Here is a 20,304-nt window from a genome sequence, read left to right as displayed (position 1 = left end):
TGCTTCCTGGGCTACTTTTGGTAGGGGGAGATACGCTCTTTGCGACTCGTCCAGTGGATAAACGGCTGCTTCCTGGGCTACTTTTGGAGGGGGGAGATGCGCTCTTTGCCACTCGTCCAGTGGATAGACGGCTGCTTCGTGGACGGCTGCTTCCTGGGCTACTTTTGGTAGGGGGAGATGCGCTCATTGCGACTCGTCCAGTTGATAGACGGCTGCTGCCTTCTGGGCTCGTTCTCGTCGGTAACCTGGAAGGCTCGGCCTCAGCGTGCTGGATATTCGGTGTGGCGGGCAGAACCAATGAGTGATCGGACATGTTAGAACTGGTCGAATCGGACTCGCTGGAACTTGCCTGCATCTTCAACGATGACATCTGGCTCTTGGAGGCTTCCGAGGAACTTGACCCAAGACTCGGAGGCTTGTGCTGAAGGATTGCCTTTGCGGCTGCCGAAGCGGTTTTGGAGGGGGGAGATATCGAGAACGCCGACCCCTCGAGACTCTCAGACTCCTCCTGAGTCCTAATCCTCTTCAATCCCGAGTCCACACGGCTGGGAACGCGGTTGAATTGAGAGCTATGCCTCGAAATCACGTCAAAGCTGCGCATGGACTCCATAGACTGCCTTTCCCGCGACAACTGCGCGTCGTCCGACCGTCTGTGTACGCCTTCGCTGTACCTCACTTCCTGGCCATCCGTTCGCTACGCTGGGCTTCCCGTAGCTTCCGAGCTTCGATCTCGGATTTCGTTTCCACTGGAGGGTGTTGCTTCGCGGCCACCTTCCTTTCCTGCAGTCTTCGGACTGAAGGCTGCATCAGGCCCATGGATTCCAGCCGCTCCTCCATAGGTAATCCGCCAGTGACGTCCAGCACGTTCAGGACGCCGTACACCTCCAGAACCGGTCCGTCGTCGCCAAAGTCCACCTCGTCATCCTGGCTTGCCATTTGAAGCTAAATTCCAATAAACGTCGTCTCCGTGCCTCACGCCTACAAAACTGTTCTACTCCAAGGTAGATACTATTATGCGCCACATCCCGTGTAGATGGTGCTGATTGCATGAGATGCGTATCGAATCTATATTATATAAATTTATGACAGGCCCTGGCCAGCTGCCCAACCTGGACTTCCTGACGGGTCTGATGTCGGCCCTGGGCACCGGCAACGCCGATGCTGGCGCTCCAGGAGTCGACGCCTCAACCGCCACTGCGACTAATATTCTCAAGAGAGGCTTGCCAGCGATTGCGGCGCCGGCACCCATCAAGCCCTCAAATGGCGACCAGTTCGAGTTCCAGGACCTTCTTAAACTGCTGATGGTGAATCAAAGTGCTCAACGAGGCAAGACCGAAGAAGAAAAGGCACAAGAGATGACCCAAGATTATGGCGAAGCTGTACAGCATCTGCTGGAGTCCACCGAAACCGAAACGAGCCTCGCGGAAGACGCACTTCACGAGGATCCAACCGACCTCACAGAGGACGAACTCTACGAGGGTCCAACCAACCTCACAGAGGACGCATTCCACGAGGTTCCAACCAACCTCACAGACGACGCACTCAACGAGGGTCCAACCAACCTCAAAGAGGAAGAACTTCACGAGGCCCCAACTCAGCCTCCAGCCGAGACTGACGACGCCGTTGTTCCCGCTGCTCTAGCTCGACTGAAAACGGTATCGGACGAGATTGGTTCGCTGTTTGAGAGCACATCCAAGCGGTCGTTGTCCACTCTCGAAGCCCGCACAGCGCTGAAGGGACTGGAAACCTGCCAATCTGGCCTCCGCGAAGCCGAAGGCCGAGTGCTCGACGCTTGCCACACGCCTGCCAAGTCCCCCATCACCAGCCTGTCTTGCTCGCAAGCAGGCTGGGCGCAGGCCGCTTCCAACACCCTAACACCTGGCATTCCCATCGTAACCACTGTTGGGGACTTCAAGATGGTCGCCGTGATTCACGGTCATGGAGGTGGCTTGCTGGCCAAGGCTCTCTCAGGGTTACTGGAGGTGTACCTCACTCAGGCACTATCCACCGTGGACGCTGATGAATCTCAAAAGCCTGCAGCAATGGTCTCTTCTATAAAGTCTGCCATCAGGGATTTGGACATCGATCTCAACCACCAGCCGCTGTTCTACCAGCAGGGCGCAGTCTTGGCTTTCGCCCTCGTCAATGATAAGTATATCGTGTGTGGAAACTGTGGTAACGCCACCACGTTCCTGGTTTTCAAGGACGGTCTCTCAGCCCGGCTCAGCACCGAACATACCTTGGCGAACCCCTGCGAGCGCAATCGGCTCGAGCCGAAAAAGGCGGACATCATCCCGACGGAGTCCGAACTGGTCCTCGACCCGGAGATCGAATCCCCGCCTTGCAAGGTGTCCAAGCCTCGCTGGGCGCCAGAAGGCTGGTTCCGATCGGAAGTGAAACATGGTCGACTTGGCGGGATGTTCACGTCCACAAGAGCACTGGGATATTACCGCCACAAAAAGGATCCACAGGACCTTCTCTCGTCCGAGGTTGACATCAAGGTGTGTCTACGACAGCCCTCGGACAGCGCAATCGTAATTGTTTCCGACGGAGTGGCCTCCTGGCTGACAGCCGACAACCTAGTGCGGTGCCTAGACCCCTCCCTATCATGCGAAGAACAGGCCCGACGTGTGGTTTCGCGTGCGAAAGCTCAGGCAGCAATTAACAGGGAGGTGGGGGACAGCAAAACCACTGCTGAGGAGTCAACCTGCGTGGTCTTGGATCTGAACGCCATCCCGAGGGCCCCGTAGCTCAAGATTAAAGTGAGAATGAAGAGAATTATCTCGATGAACAGCTCTGAGAATGAATGAGAAATTGTCTCCACTGAATCAGAAAACGGACACGAATTCACGGCATACGGATATCGCAGCCTTTATACGCTTTCGCCACGCTGGACTGCCTTCACGGTTCTTCAACCAACTTAGCCGGCTGATCAGCAGTCCTATTGCATACGCCAAGCGTGATCTGGCACGGAGAATCACCTCGGCAACCTTTGCTTTTGGTTCGTAAACTTCAATTTGCTTCTGAATTGCACTCGAGTAAAGCAGCGCTTTGTCCGCTTGCTTTTGCACGAAGCCGCGGAGATCCGCCACAGAGTAGCTATCCAGTCGGGCCCACTCCTCCTTTAGAGGTTGCAAAAGGGTAGTGACGATGGTATGCACCAGTTGATGTCGGTGTCCATCGCAGGGGGGTTTGGCCACCTTCAGCAGCGCTTCTACAACAGTTGCCAAGGCGCTGTGCTGGTCAGAGGGATGCTTCGCCTGCATTCGTGCAAGGGACAACCAGCTTTTCAGCTGTGACCGATTCACCACTTCCTTCGGCTTGGATACGCAACGGATGTGAGCCGACTGCATCCGCGGCCAGTCAAGCGGCAACAACCCATTGGTTTTTTCGGCCTGCGGTTGTGTTCCGTTTTCCACATGGTTGACTTCCTGGACTTTCCCTCCGCCAGTGCGTAGGGAGGGCGGAGGAAACTGCCAAGGTGACCCCCCATGTGAATTGGGTTTTTCGGTCTGCAGGCATGTTCCGTTTTCCGCACTTTTCACTTCTTCGACTTTCCCTTCGTCTGTGCGCAGGGAGGGCGGAGGAGACTGCCAAGGTGACCCCCCAGGTGAAAGGATGGGAGACCCTACAGGGGAGAGAGCGCTGATCCTATTATCGGACCACATAGAAAGAAGCCTGCTCCCACCCACGTCCCCATCGACTTCTCGCTCGAATTCACAGTCCACGACTCCAGAGTCGTAAGACGGAGCCATCGGATCAGCTATTATTGAAAGAATGCCCTGAACGATTGGGTCGCTGCAGGATAGCTCAACATTTGGGCTGGTGACTGGGTCTCTGGTGAGCTTGTCACAAGTGACGTAGTCTGTGAAATGGAACCCAGTGAGGACATGAGTCGTGTCCATACACCAGCAGCAGCTAGGGTCTGTCTGACAGGTAGCATCCCGCATTTGAACTGGCCGGTCACGAATTGCTTGGCAGGAAGAACTTCCGCAGCCGGAGACAGGGGGTGGAGGAGGCAAGGCAGAAAACACGGTGGAGACGTACCCGTTGCAGTAGGCCACAGGAGGAGGGTGGGGGAAGACCTGGAAGGGAGACTCTGTGAATACAGAAGAAACGTTTCCAGCGTAAGCCGGCGGCGGTCGACAGGGATTGACGGCTGGGTGCTGCGGCAGCGGTGGGGCTGGGTGCTGCGTTATGTCTAGGAAATGACGACGATTAGGTCGGGAAAGCCTCCTACTGTGGGCGGGCACAGACATAATGGACTCCCCGTCGGCATCGTGTCGACTGCCAACATTCAGTTGCAATGATTTTATGGGAACTTGGTCCACCTTCCGAACGGACGAGTGGATTCTGCGAGGAAGAGTCATCAGAACTTCTCCGAAAGGCTTCCACCGGCGTTCCTCTATTGGGGGAAACATAGAGGCGAGAACCACCATATCAGAACACTGCGCAAGTCTACAACAGCCTACCCGCATCTGGAAGATATTGAAATAATGCAGGTTTCATAGGAAAGTCAATTGCTTTCGAGCAGCCGCAAAACGTCACCGTCTAGAAGCACTCGACCGAACTCTTGTTGAAGAGCGCCACTCGCAGCGCTTTTTCTCAACTCTCCCAGAATCTGCCGGCACTCTCCGCAAAACGCAGAAGCGGCCTCTAAGTTGCTGTAGTGTAACATCTCTGGCTTAGATCCCGTAACTTGTATGACGAGAACGTCGGCCTTTTCTTTGTACAACACTCTCACGTGACCTGTGGGCAGGGGCATAGTTCCCTGCTTAATTGAGCTCCAGAACTAGGTGATAAGTCTCCATTGGATCTCACCTCAAAAAAATCTAGGACTAGTGAGGCAGTAGACGCGTATGGACAAGCGAAGTCCCCCTGATGTAGAGATTGGTGGCGGTACAGGCACACCAGGGAGAGTGCGAGGGCGTCAGCATCTTTTAGCTTGCGCATCGAGCAGCTGAAGGCTGAGCGCACACGGAAGACGCCTTTAATGATTCCAAAGACAACTTCCGGCAAACGGAACGCCTCTAGAACTCGCCAGTTGCCCAACGATTGGAACTGTTGAGGTAGTTTCAACAGACGGGATTCCACCGTGGGTGTCTGGGGATCTTGAGGTAGGAAGATGGTGAAAGTTTCGTAGGAGTCTTCGTAGGGTTGAATGCAAAGCTCCTCGCCCAAAGCGATCCGTGACGTGCTGGGAGCCTCCTCGTCGAAGACGTCCGTGGATAGCACCCGCATGAACATTCGACGCAGGAGTGCAGTGAAACGTGTGTACACCCTTTGCAGTTCATTGTGGGAGGCAGATTCTGCGTAACTCTGACGGAGGGGTCTCACTTGTGGGATCTCGAAACTTCACCACCAGTCGACGGCCGCGTCGAGAGAGAGAGCACAGGGCAAGCTGGAGTCCCAGCTTGCACTTCTCGTAATATTCACTCTTCTTGAGGAGAGTTTGCAGAGGCCACACGACCACATTAGCACGTTCGAATGACAGAAGCTGATGGTAAATCCCGTACAGGGCCTGACCAGACGTACAGGGGGGGCGGTGGTGGGCCTTACAGAGCCCCAGCTGTAGGTGTTGGACGATCTGCGGGCCAGGAGTCCACTTGCAAGTAAAAAGGCTTCGGATGGACGGCCAGACCTCAGAACATTGGAGATAAGCAATCTTCCTAGAAATCGCCAGAGCTTTGGGTTTCTTCTTCGGAAAGTACACAGTTACGGCGAGATACAACATTTCAGGGCGAAACGGATCAATCAGACCGAGAGCTGAAAGCTCTCTTTCCGTCGAAATGCGGCCAAGGAGGAACTGCACCCTCGCCATGACGCTGGCCACCCGTGCGGAGATTACACTTGACAGAAGGCAAGGCAGGCGCAGCCTCTTGAGCAGCACTTCAGCGTCTATCGGCTGGAAAGGCACCCCACCCAAGGCTTGGGGCGCTGCTGGCGTACATGCCGATGATGGGTTCAAATTCTCCAGTGCTGCTACCAGCAGGGGAACCATCCACAAGCTGTAGGTCGAAGATGGATCCGCAGGCCTAGCTGTGGTGGGTGTCGTGGAAAACAGAGAGAGCGACCACGTCGAGCTGGGTCGGGATGGTAGACTTACACAGTCACCCTTGTCCGCTGGCGTGGAGGGAGGTATTTTTAGTGACTTGCTCTGACAGAAGGGAATCTGCGATCGGGGTGGCACCTCAACCGACAGGGAGTCGCTGCTGGTCTCGCATGCGGTGGGAAGCGCTACCTGCTGCGGACACGTGGTTTCCATGTAGGCGTTGACAGCGCTCCAGGCGCGTGCAATGTCTTGCCGCATCTCGCACAGAAGCTCCGCTAGACCATCTGTGGGTTGATAGAAAGCCAAACGGCTATCCGCCACAAATGTCGTGTTCACGGGGTCACAGTCTATTGCGCCGCGTATTTCGTTGACTGGATGAAAGGCAAGAGAGGAGCTCACCCCGTGCAGCTTGTAGATCCACCAGAGGGAAGGAACACTTTACAGCAAGGGTCTTAGTAGAGTCTCGAGTCAGTCGTACCTCGAAGCAGGTCATTAAAGCGGTCCAAGAGGCGAGGCCGGCATAGCTGAGTCGCAATTCATCGATGAGGAGGGCACGCACCATGCCAGGCCTGAGGCCTAGCGGATACCCTCCAACTGAAATCGACTCCATTGCTCGCAAAATGTTGGTCGTTCTCAACGAGAACGACACCTCTCCATCTGAAGCAGTCCGCAATTTAGCTGCGACGCACTGCAGGTAGCTCCGGTATGCAGTATTCGAACCCATAGTCGACGATTCCTCCTCCCATGTCATGCTCATCGTTCCTAGCAGGCCCGAGAGCGACTTGCCGGCCTCGGCAGTCACAGCTTGCAACACGTCCAGGGCCACAGGCAGGCGGCTAAGCACATTGAACGCGGACAGCAACAAGGAGCAGCCCAGCACTTGCACCTGTGGACTGCGGTGTACGTGCAGTCTCCGAACCACATCGACGACGGCGCCATAGGCCTCGGGCATCGATTGAAGCGCTGGCAACCAGTGCACCTGCTTACTCAAGCGCAGGATGGTGCCCATCGTGGCACTCAGTGTGTGCAAGACGGAGACGCAACTCTCGGGTGAAATTTTGGCCAAAACCGTCTTCGGCGCCCATGAACCTACACAGACGATTTGCTGCCTGGCCGCCGTGAGGGAGCGCATCATTAGGCGACCCGCAAAGCTACTGGACCACTTGGTTGGCGGGTGAAGCCTCTTAACCAACACAAAAAATAGGTTCGGTATTGGGCTGTGTGGGTATTGTTGGATGAATACGTTCCACAATTCGCCGTCTTTCTGGAGCAGCTGGGGCTGCGTTAGAATCGTAGGACGTAGCTCCTTGCTCGTAATACTTCTGGGAGCAAGCCCGAAGGTATTAAGCCGGTTAAACTCCGCGAAGAAGACTGCGAGGGAGGCATTTTGAGGGGACAGCGGTTGCCTGGACCCGACAATCGACCCTACGCGGTCACTGAGGCCTCTTGAGTAGAGCACGTCTTTGAACGCAGCTCCCTTCCCAGTGAATTCACGGCCGAACTCCTTTAGAAAGCCTGCCGACAGACCGATGTTGAAGGTAGCGACTCGCCTAACCATGAACGGCACGTAGAGCACAGGGTAGCGAGGGTCGACTAACCGTACGAGACCCCGGAAGAGCAGGTGAAGGCTCCAGCGGTTGAGCACTTCGCCGTCCGGGCAGTTAAGCGGAACCCGCAACACCAGCTGGGCCTCCGCGAAGAGCAAGGCGTCAGGTCCGCCAGCGTCGAGGCTGGTGTCGACCACTCCCTGACTGTCTGCGAGGGCCTTGAGGAAAGCGACCATAACTATTCCTAGATTTACATGAGTGAGATTCGATTAGTACTCAGTTCACGTATGACGACTCCAAGTGAGGTCTGCGGCAAGGTCTATGTGATCCGAGGGCCAGGAGCTGTCTGGCAGGGCCCCGCACTCCAGGTCGCCTTCCGTGATGTGCGGCAGCGTCTTCGTCACCTTCAGTGGACCGCCGATTTCGAGTAGAATGTGGTCGAGCGTCGCCTTGAACGTAGTCACGATATTTGTGAATGGCGGATAGTCCTCGTAGGCTTGCATGAAGCTGGTTCCTAACGGCACCACCCCTGACAGCACCTCTTCCGGGATGTTTCGGTGCCAGACCAACTTCTCGTTAACGATGGCCTGAATTTCGTCCGCAGTCCGCACATCGGACGACTGCGTCCTGTCCTCGTCAGGCTCCGTTGCTTCCGCCTCGGCCGTGTCTTCCTGCACACCCCAGGTGTACGTGAGGCCATCCTGCCAGTGGGGGTGATCTCGAGAGGTCTCGCCTGACAGCAGCAGTTGGTAGCACGCTGTGGTCTCCGAGGAGTTCAGGTCTCCGAGAAAAACTATCGTAGCGTCCACACCGCTGCTGGCGCGGAACTCCTTAGCGGCATCAACAAACGTCAGGACTTGCAGAAGTTTAATATGCCGCGCCTTGCCGTCGAAGAACAGGTGCGTGTTGCAGACGACGATATGCCGATCGGTGACCGAATCCTTCACGAGGACAATCTGGCAGACAGTGTTCATGTTTGGCAAGACATTTGCCGCGAAGTCCGGCCACTGGGCCGAGAAGTGGGCGACCAACGGGGCAAGCCGCTGGGAGCCTACAAGGGCGTGCTTGAAGACCACAGTTCGTTCTTGCACCACGTTGAATCGAGACCGGCGCAGTAACATCACCGGACCTTCCACGATGCGTCCCCGCTTAGGCGACAGCAGCATGCGATGAGTCGCTCTCATCGAAAACTCCAAAGAACGGGCTTGGTTGAATGTGCATTCCTGTAAACACTGAATGTCTGCGTTCAAAAGCAGTATCTGCCTCAGCACGCGACACCTGCGATGCTTCGCCTCCATGAACTTCTTATGGCAGTGGGGAAAGCACATGGACAACGCGTATGGGGTTCGGGCATAGGGGGGCGCTAGGATGTTGAAGGAGGCTATCCTGAACTCGGATTCAGCGCAATTACCGAAGTCGACCAGTCGACGGTCTACCCACGGTGCCGCATTCCATGCATCTACCAAGGGTGTTTTATCCTCCCACCATCTTGAAGGTGACTCCGGATCGCAGACGTGAACGTCAATGCAGGTACCCACGTGCTCGGATTGGGGTACAAAATAGGGTCCCGTGGTTTCCCGACCCTTATGATCAGTCCAGAGGAACTGCAAGTCGTAGCGGGTTCCATTAAGCACTCGTACGTCAGGCATAATTGGCACCGTCGCTTGGCACATGCTTCCAGAGAGCCGAACTTCCAGCACAAATAGCGGTTCCACCACCAAAGGGAGACATACTTCGTCGATGGCCAGCTCGGACCCCGGCTGTAGGAGCCGATCTAGCGTGTCGTCGTCCTCGTATGGCCCAGTAGGGCCACGGAACTGGAGGGCTTTGAATGGGGGCTGCTGACCTTTTGCCCACGTCCGCTCCAAGTTGATTCTCATTCTCCTTAATAAGACGGCGAATGTCTCCGAGGCCGCCCGTGTGAAGTTCCGTTGTAGGCCTCTGTACAGCACTATGATACGTACTACAGCCGCCTCCCTGAAAACAAGCACCTGGTCTGAGCCGCACAACGACATTATTGTCGAAATCTCATCCCAACAGCAAGCGAGCCCAGCGGCAAATGTTATAGACAGAGTTTACAGTTGCATGCATTCACATTAGTCATCAGACGTAGCGATAGACTGTGACGGAACGTCTAGAGCTTGGGCTAGGAGGTCCTTCTTCTGCTTGTTTCGCTTGGAACAGAAAACGACTCCGCCCGCAATCAGAATCAGAACGGCAGCTGCAACGATAACCCAAACCCAGGTCAAGTCGCTGGAGGTCTCATCACCAGGGAGATGGTCAGGCTTGACGTAGTCGGGGCTCATCTGATATACGAGCTCTCCGCCCTCTCTCAGATGTTCCCACTCCACAAACAGTGGGTGCAACTTAACACCATTGAGGGTGACGCCAACAACCTTATCATCAGCAACTCGAGTTCCGGAAAGCGCCTCGGTCTTCATATTTAGAACGTTGCCATTACCCATCTTGATACTGATCTCATCGAAGAAAGGAGCGCCGACAGTAAATGTGTTAGAGCAGCTATCAAAGGGGTACAGACCCAGCGACGCCCATATCATCCACGCAGACATCTGTCCACAGTCCTCATTGTTGATCAGGCCTGCGGGCTGCGGCAGATAAAACTTATCCAGTACCTTGCGGATCAAACTTTGCGATTTCTCGCCGTTATAGACGAAGTTGTAGAGATAGGCGTTGCTATGTGAACTCTCTTCCCCATGAGCGTAAGACCCGATCCAACCGCTGATATCGACGTGATGATCTCCCTCCATATCGGGATTCTGGGTGAAGAAGTTATCCAAGTCAGCCTCGAAGGCCTTCTCGCCGCCGTGAAGCTCGATGAGCCCAGACATATCCTGAGCCACGAAGTAGTTGTATCCCCACATGTTACCAGCGATCCAGTGCTTGTTGAGTTCGTCCCAGTCGTGGACGTTGAAATCGCCGAGGAAGACGCCGTCCTTGTCCTTAGGCCAGAACTGCTTCTTGTCGGCGTTCCACAAGTTTCGGTAGTTCATTGAGCGTTGTCGATAGTAATCTTCCTCTGGGCGCTTCATTTTCTTGGCCAATTCGGCGATGCAATAGTCCTCAAAAGCGTACTCCAGCGTCTTTGATACCGACTTGGGCGTCTCGCCAGCGACGTACCCACGGCTCAAATATGAGTCTAATGCGCCATCTCCATCGCTGGAAGAGTTGACGTTGAAGTGTGCAATATGCGACACAGCCTCGAAGACAGCGTCCTCGTTCACATTGTTCACGCCTCGAAGAAGCGCGTTCACCACCACTGGAACACTAGGATAGCCGATTTGTGTGATGGTGTCACCTCCCATCAACTCCCACAGAGCGATGTAATTGCCGGTGTGGTAACGAGAGACGATGGAGTTTACCCAGTGCGCTGTCTTCTCAGGCTCCAGAAAGGAGTGTAGAGGGTGCAGACCCCTGAAGGTATCCCACGTGCTGAAGGTAGAGTAGTTGTCGAAGTCCGAAATCCCCATCTTCGCGGCAATATCCCCAGTCTTGTAGACTTTGTCGAAGGACACGAAATCACGGCTGACGTCAGTGGTCAAGTTAGGATGAATGTGAGTGTGGTAGAACCCGGAATAGAATACCTCGAGTCTGTTCTCATCTGGGCTCTTCACGGATAGCTTGCCCAGAGAATCAGACCACACCTTCGTGGACTGCTTGTATTGCGTATCGAAATCGAAAACCTTCACGTCATGCTCCAGGTTGAGCTTAGCGTTCTCAATGCTGGTGTGACTGATGCCGACATGCAGCAGCAGCTCCTCAACGGTGTCCTCAAACTGAACAAAGAAGGTGCGGCAGCGAGCGTCTCCTCCGTATGGGCAGAGGGATGTCACCTCTTTCTCAGTAGAGAAATCAAGCATGTCGATTTGGTACTCGAATCTTGTCCGGTCTGTGGGGGTGGCGTAGAACTTCTTCATCGGCTGGGAAAATTTTATGTAGAAGTGAGTCTTGCCCTCCTTCGGTAGGTGGGGGTTCAGATAGTTATAGCGCCAGCAGTTGTATCCACAGTGAGCATAACCGCCGATTTCGGTGTCACTGATCCATCTCATCTGGGTGGCGGTCACGATGTTCGCATGGGGGAAGAGGCGATTAGTCAAATCCAAGACGACCAGGGGAGAATCTTCAGCCCTTGGCTGGAACGTGTAGCGGTGAATACCGGTACGTTCAAGAGCAGTTAACTCAGCGTAAACGTTGTGGGTGGCAAGATCAACACCGTAGTATCCAGGCCAGGCCTCCTCAGCTTCGTGACTGAAGGACGACCGCCACCCCTGACACATGACTGTCCCGGCTCCCAGGTTTGTGGAGTTGGTAGCCCAAACGTGTTCAGCCATGGTGTCGTTCATCCCAGAGGCCATGAGCTTCTTGACCTTGCTGAACGCTGACGCGGGCTGTGCCTTGGCGTCGCAGGCACTGGCACAACGCCAAGATCCGGAGTCATCCGTGCAGTCAGCAATCATTCCTGGAATCGCAGGAAATGTAGGATCCTCCTCTCCAACGCTGACATTGGCCATATTAGCCCTGATGGGGAAGACTCCAACATCTCCCGTATCGGTCCAACCCGTTCCGCTGAGGTTGATGTGAGAGAAGCAGCGCATACTCTTGTCGTCGTAGTGATAGCCTGAGCAATGGCTCCAATCCCAGACGTCACTCGTAGGACTGAGCTGTACCATTCCGAAAGGGTAAGTCGATCCAGGAAAAGTGTGGCCATCCGCTCCGGTGCCCACAAAGGGATTGGCATACGTCATGTGGATCTCTGTGGGTCTGGTGGGTGCACCAGCAGGCTTAGCCGCTGCGACTATCGACATCAAACAAGCCAGTCTGCTCATAGGCAATTACTCTATACTAATACGGGCTGGTTTAGTGAGATGTTGTGGGGTTTTTATTGCGTATGTCAAGCACAGAATTCGTCGAGGACTGAGTCCAAATCGAGAGTGGGCTCAACGATTTGAACGTCTACGACATGCAGCTCGGACTGAGTAGGCGTCTGTGATTCGCCATGAACATGCATGTCAATTTGTGGTTCTATCCCCAAGACACGTCGACCCGCCTCGAACTTTGACAAGCGGGTGGTGAGGCTCTGCACCTGCAACTGCAATTGTTGGAACGATGTCTGTGGTCTGCAACACCCAGACTCACCAAAGCTGCTGCCAGGTCACTTCTTGCCTGGTCGGCCTCCTTTTTGATACCCGAGGATGAGTCTGTGTCGAATGGTACTCGAGTCCCACAAGTGAGTTCCTTGATGTGGCTATCCTTTCGAAGCAGCTCTCGCTCAAAGCCATTCCTTTCTGTTTTCAATGAGAGGACTTCCTGGCTCAGTTGTCTGCATTTCTCTTCAAGTGCCGCCTGAGCCGTTTGCAACGCCGCAGCTTCACCCGCCATCTCCTCTAAGGACCTTTTTTTGTTTTCAACCTCTTCTTCGCACCAGTTTAAGGACGCCTCCAGCCGTTCTACTACTCCACGCAAGAAGTGAACCACCTCCTCCAGTCCAGCCTCAGGTGCGGAAACCGGGGGATCTGCAGACTGCTTCTCTATCTCCTTTTCCAGAAGCCGCGCATCATCCTCCTCTACACGTGCAGACAGGTCAAATATCTGCCGCCGCTGTGTACGAATAGTCTCTTGCAACTCGGAGAACGTGGCTTTCCACAAGTGGTCGAGATCCGGTTTCCCCACGTCGAGGTACGCAGTCTGCTCCTTCTGGAAGCACTCCAGCTTCTGGTTGAGCACCGCCGTCGTGTGCTTTTCTGCGAAGAGCTCCTCCTTCGTGCTGGCGAGTTCTGTGGCCAAACGCTTGTTTTCTTTGGTGTGGAAAGATTCATCTGCTACTACGCGACTGAATTCCTGCAGCTCAGCCTCCCAACGGAAGATGCAACTATCGAGCTCTGTTAAAGATTCCATTGCCGGACCTCACAAAACAAAGTTACAAACTACTCATGCCTTTCACTGGTCTCAGTCCGCGCTGTGGGGCTCTCAAGGTCCAGATAACCAAATCCATGGTCCCTCGTGAACAAGCCAGGCACCGTATCTGGTGGCGCCAACAGCAAAGCTGTGTCTGGTCGGAATGCTATGAAAATTCCTGCTGCGTAGACGAGGAGTGTAACAGGTAAAATGCTGGCAATGATCCACCAGGCGTACTGGACTCCATCCGCTTCGAATATCCAAGTGCTCCTCAGGCCAAAGGAATACCACACGACAAAGGACAAGAACAAGGAAGAGGGAACCTTCAGAATTAGAAACCATCCTAGCCACATCTCTCTCTCAGTCGCAAGGCCGAACTGCTCACAGAGAAACGCCACGTTGGCAACGTAGACCGCTCTGTACCTAGCCCCTATCGTCAGTTCAGTGCCGTCGCGGCGATCAACCTTCGCAAGCAGGGGAGCCGAAGCCATGCATGTGAATGAGAGCAGCGCCATGGCCAGCAGGAACCATTGACCTCCGTGGGTCATGTCCCCTCCACAAACGCTGGCGAGAAGCAGACCTGCAAGGGCTGGTAAGCCGCAAGTAGACACAAACGCCAGAGCATATACCTTGTGCCCGACAACGTCGAAACACAAGTTTCCGTTGACGAACCAGCTCACCAGCGTGGTCTCAAGATACGTGCCCACCAGCAGCAAGAATTTGGAAGTGTAGTGGTCAGCACAGTCCAGCCAATGCGCCCCCATGTCCGTCACCAGCACAAGGTCCAGCAGGTACACCAAGAGAATCAGAACGCAGGACAAGGTTCGTCGGTTGAGATGGAAGTACCGTTGGTTAAGCGTAGATGTCCACGTGGAGTTAACGAGACCCTCTGACACCGAAACAAGGGTGTTCCAGCCAAGACACACGAGCACGAAGAAGAAGCAGGCCGTCAGAATGTTGCTCCAGGGATAGGCAAACGTGGCCAGGCCCACAGGATAGGACTTGAAGGCTAAAGCGGACCCTGACAATGGTAAATTCTCGAATGGTATTCCGGTCTCGTAGGACAAGAACCCCATCACGGAGAAGACGGCAAAGCCAGCAATGAAGGCGAACAGCGTATCAGACGCAGCCAGGACGTAGGCGTCCGTTTGAAAATTTTGCTTCAGCGGGTTGTGCGACCCCAACGTTTGGAGTACGCCGTTCCCCACGGAGCAAGAAAAGATGACTTGAGTGGCTGCCTCCAAGTACGCAGACAAGTCTCCGAAAGTGGACCATTGGAAGTCCGCCACATAAGACTTGATACCGATGGTGGCGCCTGGCATCGACGCCCCCACGCACACCAGGATAATAAGGCATACCGCAGGCATGGTGACCGTCACGTACATGACCTTCCCCATAAGGCGGGGGCCAACAAGAACCCCCGCTAACACCAAAAGCTGCACCAGCGTAAGGGTTCCCCAGAGGGGAAGGTTGAACGACGTAATACCCGATTGGATGTCAGGATTGACCTGAAATGCGTCGTCAAAGTAACGATTGGCCGCCTCAAGGAAGTCTGCTCCATCATTAGCTGCCCACGGCAAATCCCGCTTGAAGCAAGCAAGAAAGTATGTGAAGCTCCACGAAACCAGGAGCGGGTAGTAAGTAAGCACAAAGAGGCACGCTACTGGCCACAGTGCCATGAAGTAGACGTGTCGGAAGCCAGTAGCTACATAGGCGCCAGGGGCACCGCTTCGGGAAAGTTGGCCCATGCCGAACTCCAGAACTAGAGCAGGCACGGCGACTACGGACAGGACGAGCAGGTACACTAGGAGGAAGGAAAGTCCACCTCGTGATTGGACAACATATGGAAACCTCCAGATGTTGCCAAATCCCACTGCACATCCAACCGTTACAAGCCAAAAAACAACGCGATGTGAAAAGGCCCCTTGAGCGCTCATCGACTACTGCGACCTGGTTCAGTCATTGGAGACGGCAGCCGTTTTGTCGGGCCCCACATACGTCTTATCGTTTTGTCCGGCCCCACATACGTCTTATCGGCTTTGGATCTACATGTAAAATAGTTTGTAGGCTCCTCACGTAAAAAAAGGTTGTAGCCAACGCACAGAAGTCAAGCATACCGCAGAAGGAGGTAAAACATGCACAGGAAAACAATTGCTGCCAGTAGCGCTCGAGCGCCAGAGGGAGGTGGTCGACGAGCTTCCTGCCGAGCTTTGCCTCGTCCAGGTCTATAGTGGGGGTGAAGCTTGCCCTCGGAGAGTTCGGGCATTGAACTGCAATCCTCAGTCTTGCAGGAGTCCACCTCGATTCGATAGGCGCGCACGCCATCGGGGTCTAGCGGAGACAGAAGTTCGCTAGGGCGCATCTCGCTCAAAATACGAATTACACGTCACTTTAGTCGTCTTCACTTCACACACGCCGCAGCCACCTTGCCACGTTTCGCGTTCTTCTGTGCCAAGTGCCTGTTTTCCAATGAGACACTACCCCACCTTAGACGGTCGTTCATTTGATTGAGATAGGAGGCGCAAGCCGCCAGAAAGTACTCCTGCCGTTGCATCCGGCCGGCCAGGAGAACGAACAGATCGAGAAACAGGGGGTATGACTGGAGCGTCTCAACCGGCATTGTGAAGCACAGCTGCGTCTGACATGTCACCCGCGCTCACGTCTTTCAAATCGAAGCGAGCTGTGTGACCCCGCGGAATACGTGACTGCACACTTCTCCACATGGACGACACAGGACCCGAACGCTCGTCGAAAACTGCTGTGTAGTTTTCACTTTCAGCTGCCAGCAGCAGGTTTAGAAGTCGGTGGGACTGCTCTGGCGGCAGCGAAACCCAGAAGTCTCGGCGCCAGCAGACTTCTGGGAGGCCTTTGGATTCGAGAAAGTCTCTGATCATGGCAGCCACAACCACTTCCTCCACATTGGGAGCCAAGGCAAGCAGCAGTTCATCCCACTCTCCTGTGATGACCAACAGTAATGGGGGAGGGTGGGATACGCTTTCCACAACGAACTTCACTTCCTGGAGCAATTTGGCCCAATCCACACTCTCCTGTTCGCAGATGACCTCGACCGCCACTTGCGCAGCAATCTGCAGCTTGACTGGATCCCTCATCGCACTCTCGAAATAGGTATGCAGGCGTGATAGAGGATCTTGCAGACCTCCTCCACGTAGATGATGGTCTAGGAATTCAAACTGAAGGGGAGAATCTAAAAATGTCGCGAAGAAGGAGTCGAAGGTGGCATAACGAAAAACGAAGCTGCGAAGGGAAGGGCCGCCCCAAATCAGAACTCCCGTGCCTTTCTCAAGAAACCGGGCCAATAGAGCCTCACGATCTGCGAGATCCAGCGCGTCCAGAATCTTTGCCGCTGTCGACACCTGCTTGCACGCGACGGAGACTCGCAACAAGTCATCGGATTTCCGCTGCATGGAGTACAACACGGCCAAGGCTTCTGCCGCGGCCGCCTGCAAAGAAGTCATCTCTTGGGGCCAGGCCGACGCCCGCCTCAACGTGGCAAACGGACCGAGAAGCTCTTGTAGAGGCGCCACAAAGGCGGGGCCTGCATCAGTGGGGCCCCAGTCTATCGCTAGAGACACCAGAATAGAGGGGCTCGCTGTGGGGCACGTCTGCAGCCAGTGAACGACGGCATTGAACGCCTCAACGTTGGCGTCATGCAGCACCACACCCATGAGCGTTTCGTCCAGGAATTTGATGTTGGGGAGAACTTCCTCGACGTATGCACATTCCGAGCACTCGCTCATGGAGTCGCCGTCGAACTCCATCCACTCCGGACCGCGAAGCGCCGACGACTTGTACTCAGCTGTCAGCCTCAGAACGGCCTCAGCGAAGGCAGCCGGATTCTCAGGCACTGCAGCTCGAAGTCGACGCCACACATCCATCCACCAGCGAGACAGGGCCGTGCCGTCATCCAGCGTCAGAAAGGCCCCGACGAAGACACCGTCCACAACCACTGTTAAGTCGTGGGCGCGGCCACACTCTGCATCCTCTATGACGCCGTAAATTGCGTCGCGCAGCTTGTTGCGGAGCCCGGAGACGTCCCAGTGCGCCGTGCAATAGCCGCGGCGCCGAACCCAGGTGGCGGCGAGCTCTAGGCACTGAGCCACATCCAGAGGTGCAGGCTCCGGCGCGACTGCGCAGTAGAGGTTTCGGTCGTCTCGCAGCTTGAAGAAGGCGTGGGATTTCGGCGGCACAGAGTCACCAGAGAAAAGGCTCTGACCGTCGCTGGAGCTAGGAAGGAAGGAGCCCTTGTCCTCGCGCGGAGTCAGCAAGCCGGGAGTGGACCCGGCCAGACGCCGTAACTCGGCAGACGTGAAACTCTGCAGCACCTCGCCGGATAAGGCATGGACAGAGAGACCGCCGACATGTAGCACCAGCAAAGCTGGCGACGAGTAGGGTGCCCGCGTAAAGGGCGCCTGGTCAACGTAGGAAACGTCCAAGATGCGTCGGGATGAAGCCCACCGTGCCACCAGTGCGGCACTGGACGTCTTCACTGCCGCTACAGTCACATCTTTGTCATGAGCCATCACAAGGAAGGAGCCCACCCACAGAAGCATCACCGGGAGGCTCACCTCTATGGGGTGAAACAGGATCCGGCTTAGTGAGATGCCATTCATCACCTTGACGCCTGAGGTGGTAGACCAGGCCAGCACAGGGCCCTTCCAGCACAAGCCGGAGATCTGACCAGGGCTGGAGTCCAGCAGCACGGCACTCGGGACAGGATCCTCGGTGTCCAGCCGCGTTACCAGGGCCCACACTGACCCGTCATGGGTGCTCATGATAACAGTCGACACGGGTTCGTCTCCGAGATCTACTCTGAACCCAAAAGAGGTCGGCGTGGACTTAGTTGCGATGTCAAATCTGATTTCCAATCTGATATGAACTCACGTTCGTCCGTCGACTAACAGCCGTATGCCCTCATCAACGATGAATCCCTCGTGAGGCCCGCAGCGGGCACTGACGTGTGGCTGGCCCGTCTTCTCAGACACCGTTGAGAACCCGTCCTTCGAGAGTACCATCCTCCGAGTAATAGCACCCTCTCTCAAACACAGCTCTCCCTGGTCTGTGATAGCACCCTCGAGACTTGTGTCAAGTTCACGGCACGTTAGTTTGAGGCTCATTATTGCACTTTTCACTCTGCGAATCGCTCCAGCACGGAGCTAATACTCAAACGAGACTCGGGCTGCAGCCGCACCATCTGGGCTACAGACTGTGTAAACTTGGATGGCAGTCTCAGACGCTGGAGCTCCTGCTCCACGTGGCTGTCTTTCAAGCGTTCGAACAACTGCCGATAGTAGGAGTCGCTCTTAGCGTCGCACCCCGCGATCTCTCTGAACCGAGGCCTCTGAAGAAATCGCTCGCCGCTGGCTGACTCTGCGAGCGTAATTCCTAGCGAGAACACGTCGGACTTCAGCGTTGGTCGCCCGTGCAGCACGATCTCCGGGGCAGTGTATCCCTGTGTGCCGTAGGAGCCAGGCAGAATCTGATCTGCAGCCAAAAGCTTCGTAAATCCAAAATCGGAGAGCCTATAGGGTGCTCCCTCCGCTGTCGGTGACATTATGTTTGCTGCCTTCACGTCCAGATGAGCACAGCCTCGATCATGCAGCGCAGAGAGCGCCAGAGCCACGTCTCTCGCAATCTTCGTCGCCTGCGCCATTCGTACAGGCTCAGTGCGTCTCAGCGTACCGGGAGCGTTGTACTCCAGCACGAGACAGGGTCGCTCTTCGTTTCCGATTCGTACGTTTGACGAGAAGTGGCAATGTAGGAAGTATTTGGCCCTGGGCCTTTCAGACTGTAGGGCACGGTAGACGTCTAGCTCACGCTCAAGGTGTGACCGCTTGGTGTAGACCTTGACAGCGACAGGCTTTCCGCGGAGCGTAGCTTTGTAGACGGCGCCCTCCCCTCCTTGGCCCAGTAATGACCCGACGACTAGCTCACCCTTCTTCAGAACTCGTTCCAGGGATTCCTTGCGGTGTTCCACCTCTGGCTCAATGTTGGGTTCCTTCGATTTGTGCCTCGTACGTGGAGCTTCGGATGTGGGTTTCGGAGGAGTATCGCCAAAGCTTGGCTTCTTTCTCCTTGGCGGAAAGAGGTCCACCTTTTGGGCTCGTCCTGTCTTTGTGTTGTGCTCGCGGGGCTTGTTGACGACGGCGTCCTTCTTGCCATCGAGGGACGGCAAGGGGGCCGCAAGGCGCGAAAGGGCAACGAAACAAACAAAACTAAGTTGAGGAGGGTCACACAGAACCCTCATCCAGAATATTCCATTAAAAGGTGGGGGACTTGGCTGACACCTTTGCGCAGTAGAAGCCCTTCTGCGCTACCGGAGCATCCACCGCCCCACACAACATGTTCTTGTCTCACACATTATTGACGAAATAGCAATTCGGAGCGTGGTGGAATCCCTCTGCTGGCATTGAACGCCGAGCGTCTCTCGACGTTCATATTAGCGGAGGAACAGGATGCGGTTCGCCAGCGCAAGCTGCGTGGGCCGCTACAGTTTCATCCTCACTGATATCTCTCGTGGCGATATAGCCTCGAGTGGAACCCGTGAGGTAGATTGTGTGTCGGAGCCGACCGGTTGATTCAACCGTTGGTGACGGCACTACAGCGTTCACGTCATACTATTCCTCGGGGCACTCGAGGAGGATCATGACGAATACTGCGAGGAATCTCCAGGTCGCAGGTTACTCCTGGGGCCTAGTAGTTCCACTAGAAAGGGAAACCATGATGATTACTGTTAGATAGGGACATCTGATCCTTTGGATGATAGTTCTAACC

At 55.2% G+C, this 20,304-nt stretch overlaps 11 protein-coding genes across 19 annotated transcripts; 1 reads left to right on the top strand and 10 right to left on the bottom strand.

Moving 5' to 3' along the window:
• Positions 1–314: 314 nt before the first annotated feature.
• On the bottom strand, positions 315–936 carry KVP17_000341 (uncharacterized protein; the record flags this gene model as incomplete). 2 transcript variants are annotated; one of them, XM_068520609.1, is made up of 3 exons in its annotated part: positions 315–370; positions 397–650; positions 677–936. In XM_068520609.1, the coding sequence occupies 3 exons, from the start codon at positions 934–936 to the stop codon at positions 315–317; spliced, it is 570 nt and encodes a 189-aa protein (XP_068374854.1). The 2 variants fall into 2 exon arrangements, with proteins under 2 accessions (XP_068374854.1, XP_068374853.1); XM_068520608.1 differs by lacking the exons at positions 315–370; positions 397–650 and having other exon boundaries at positions 673–936.
• Positions 937–1,082: 146 nt separating this feature from the next.
• KVP17_000332 (uncharacterized protein) lies at positions 1,083–2,750 on the top strand (the record flags this gene model as incomplete). The annotated part of the gene is made up of 1 exon (XM_068520546.1): positions 1,083–2,750. The coding sequence occupies one exon, from the start codon at positions 1,083–1,085 to the stop codon at positions 2,748–2,750; it is 1,668 nt and encodes a 555-aa protein (XP_068374839.1).
• A 78-nt stretch (positions 2,751–2,828) lies between these two features.
• On the bottom strand, positions 2,829–4,478 carry KVP17_000336 (uncharacterized protein; the record flags this gene model as incomplete). Of its 2 annotated transcripts, none has more annotated exons than XM_068520582.1 (1): positions 2,829–4,478. In XM_068520582.1, the coding sequence occupies one exon, from the start codon at positions 4,476–4,478 to the stop codon at positions 2,829–2,831; it is 1,650 nt and encodes a 549-aa protein (XP_068374843.1). The 2 variants fall into 2 exon arrangements, with proteins under 2 accessions (XP_068374843.1, XP_068374844.1); XM_068520583.1 differs by having other exon boundaries at positions 2,829–4,439.
• A 38-nt stretch (positions 4,479–4,516) lies between these two features.
• KVP17_000331 (uncharacterized protein) lies at positions 4,517–7,835 on the bottom strand (the record flags this gene model as incomplete). 3 transcript variants are annotated; one of them, XM_068520518.1, is made up of 4 exons in its annotated part: positions 4,517–4,792; positions 4,822–5,309; positions 5,338–6,423; positions 6,452–7,835. In XM_068520518.1, the coding sequence occupies 4 exons, from the start codon at positions 7,833–7,835 to the stop codon at positions 4,517–4,519; spliced, it is 3,234 nt and encodes a 1,077-aa protein (XP_068374837.1). The 3 variants fall into 3 exon arrangements, with proteins under 3 accessions (XP_068374837.1, XP_068374836.1, XP_068374838.1); XM_068520519.1 differs by lacking the exon at positions 4,517–4,792 and having other exon boundaries at positions 5,291–6,423; XM_068520517.1 differs by lacking the exons at positions 5,338–6,423; positions 6,452–7,835 and having other exon boundaries at positions 4,741–5,241.
• Positions 7,836–7,880: 45 nt separating this feature from the next.
• KVP17_000334 (uncharacterized protein) lies at positions 7,881–9,614 on the bottom strand (the record flags this gene model as incomplete). Its single annotated transcript, XM_068520576.1, has 1 exon — positions 7,881–9,614. The coding sequence occupies one exon, from the start codon at positions 9,612–9,614 to the stop codon at positions 7,881–7,883; it is 1,734 nt and encodes a 577-aa protein (XP_068374841.1).
• An 81-nt stretch (positions 9,615–9,695) lies between these two features.
• On the bottom strand, positions 9,696–12,443 carry KVP17_000339 (uncharacterized protein; the record flags this gene model as incomplete). Of its 2 annotated transcripts, none has more annotated exons than XM_068520592.1 (1): positions 9,696–12,443. In XM_068520592.1, the coding sequence occupies one exon, from the start codon at positions 12,441–12,443 to the stop codon at positions 9,696–9,698; it is 2,748 nt and encodes a 915-aa protein (XP_068374850.1). The 2 variants fall into 2 exon arrangements, with proteins under 2 accessions (XP_068374850.1, XP_068374849.1); XM_068520591.1 differs by having other exon boundaries at positions 9,696–12,422.
• Positions 12,444–12,508: 65 nt separating this feature from the next.
• KVP17_000337 (uncharacterized protein) lies at positions 12,509–13,512 on the bottom strand (the record flags this gene model as incomplete). Of its 2 annotated transcripts, none has more annotated exons than XM_068520584.1 (2): positions 12,509–12,727; positions 12,754–13,512. In XM_068520584.1, 2 exons carry the CDS (start codon positions 13,510–13,512, stop codon positions 12,509–12,511), a joined length of 978 nt encoding a protein of 325 aa, XP_068374845.1. The 2 variants fall into 2 exon arrangements, with proteins under 2 accessions (XP_068374845.1, XP_068374846.1); XM_068520585.1 differs by having other exon boundaries at positions 12,509–12,706.
• A 29-nt stretch (positions 13,513–13,541) lies between these two features.
• KVP17_000338 (uncharacterized protein) lies at positions 13,542–15,449 on the bottom strand (the record flags this gene model as incomplete). Of its 2 annotated transcripts, none has more annotated exons than XM_068520590.1 (1): positions 13,542–15,449. In XM_068520590.1, the coding sequence occupies one exon, from the start codon at positions 15,447–15,449 to the stop codon at positions 13,542–13,544; it is 1,908 nt and encodes a 635-aa protein (XP_068374848.1). The 2 variants fall into 2 exon arrangements, with proteins under 2 accessions (XP_068374848.1, XP_068374847.1); XM_068520589.1 differs by having other exon boundaries at positions 13,542–15,260.
• Positions 15,450–15,619: 170 nt separating this feature from the next.
• KVP17_000335 (uncharacterized protein) lies at positions 15,620–15,874 on the bottom strand (the record flags this gene model as incomplete). Its single annotated transcript, XM_068520577.1, has 1 exon — positions 15,620–15,874. The coding sequence occupies one exon, from the start codon at positions 15,872–15,874 to the stop codon at positions 15,620–15,622; it is 255 nt and encodes an 84-aa protein (XP_068374842.1).
• Positions 15,875–15,913: 39 nt separating this feature from the next.
• On the bottom strand, positions 15,914–18,545 carry KVP17_000340 (uncharacterized protein; the record flags this gene model as incomplete). 2 transcript variants are annotated; one of them, XM_068520607.1, is made up of 4 exons in its annotated part: positions 15,914–15,971; positions 15,999–16,144; positions 16,173–18,387; positions 18,415–18,545. In XM_068520607.1, 4 exons carry the CDS (start codon positions 18,543–18,545, stop codon positions 15,914–15,916), a joined length of 2,550 nt encoding a protein of 849 aa, XP_068374852.1. The 2 variants fall into 2 exon arrangements, with proteins under 2 accessions (XP_068374852.1, XP_068374851.1); XM_068520606.1 differs by lacking the exons at positions 15,914–15,971; positions 18,415–18,545 and having other exon boundaries at positions 16,122–18,305.
• Positions 18,546–18,658: 113 nt separating this feature from the next.
• KVP17_000333 (uncharacterized protein) lies at positions 18,659–19,777 on the bottom strand (the record flags this gene model as incomplete). The annotated part of the gene is made up of 1 exon (XM_068520561.1): positions 18,659–19,777. One exon carries the CDS (start codon positions 19,775–19,777, stop codon positions 18,659–18,661), a length of 1,119 nt encoding a protein of 372 aa, XP_068374840.1.
• Positions 19,778–20,304: the final 527 nt, after the last annotated feature.

This window comes from the organism of the source record quoted next, assembly GCF_019968985.1.
Source record: "MAG: Porospora cf. gigantea B chromosome Unknown PgB_NODE_373_length_20304_cov_123.071, whole genome shotgun sequence".
NCBI lineage: Eukaryota > Apicomplexa > Conoidasida > Eugregarinorida > Porosporidae > Porospora > Porospora cf. gigantea B.
The sequence above is the reverse complement of the archived record's forward strand: the minus strand, read 5'-3'. Positions and strand labels throughout refer to the sequence as shown.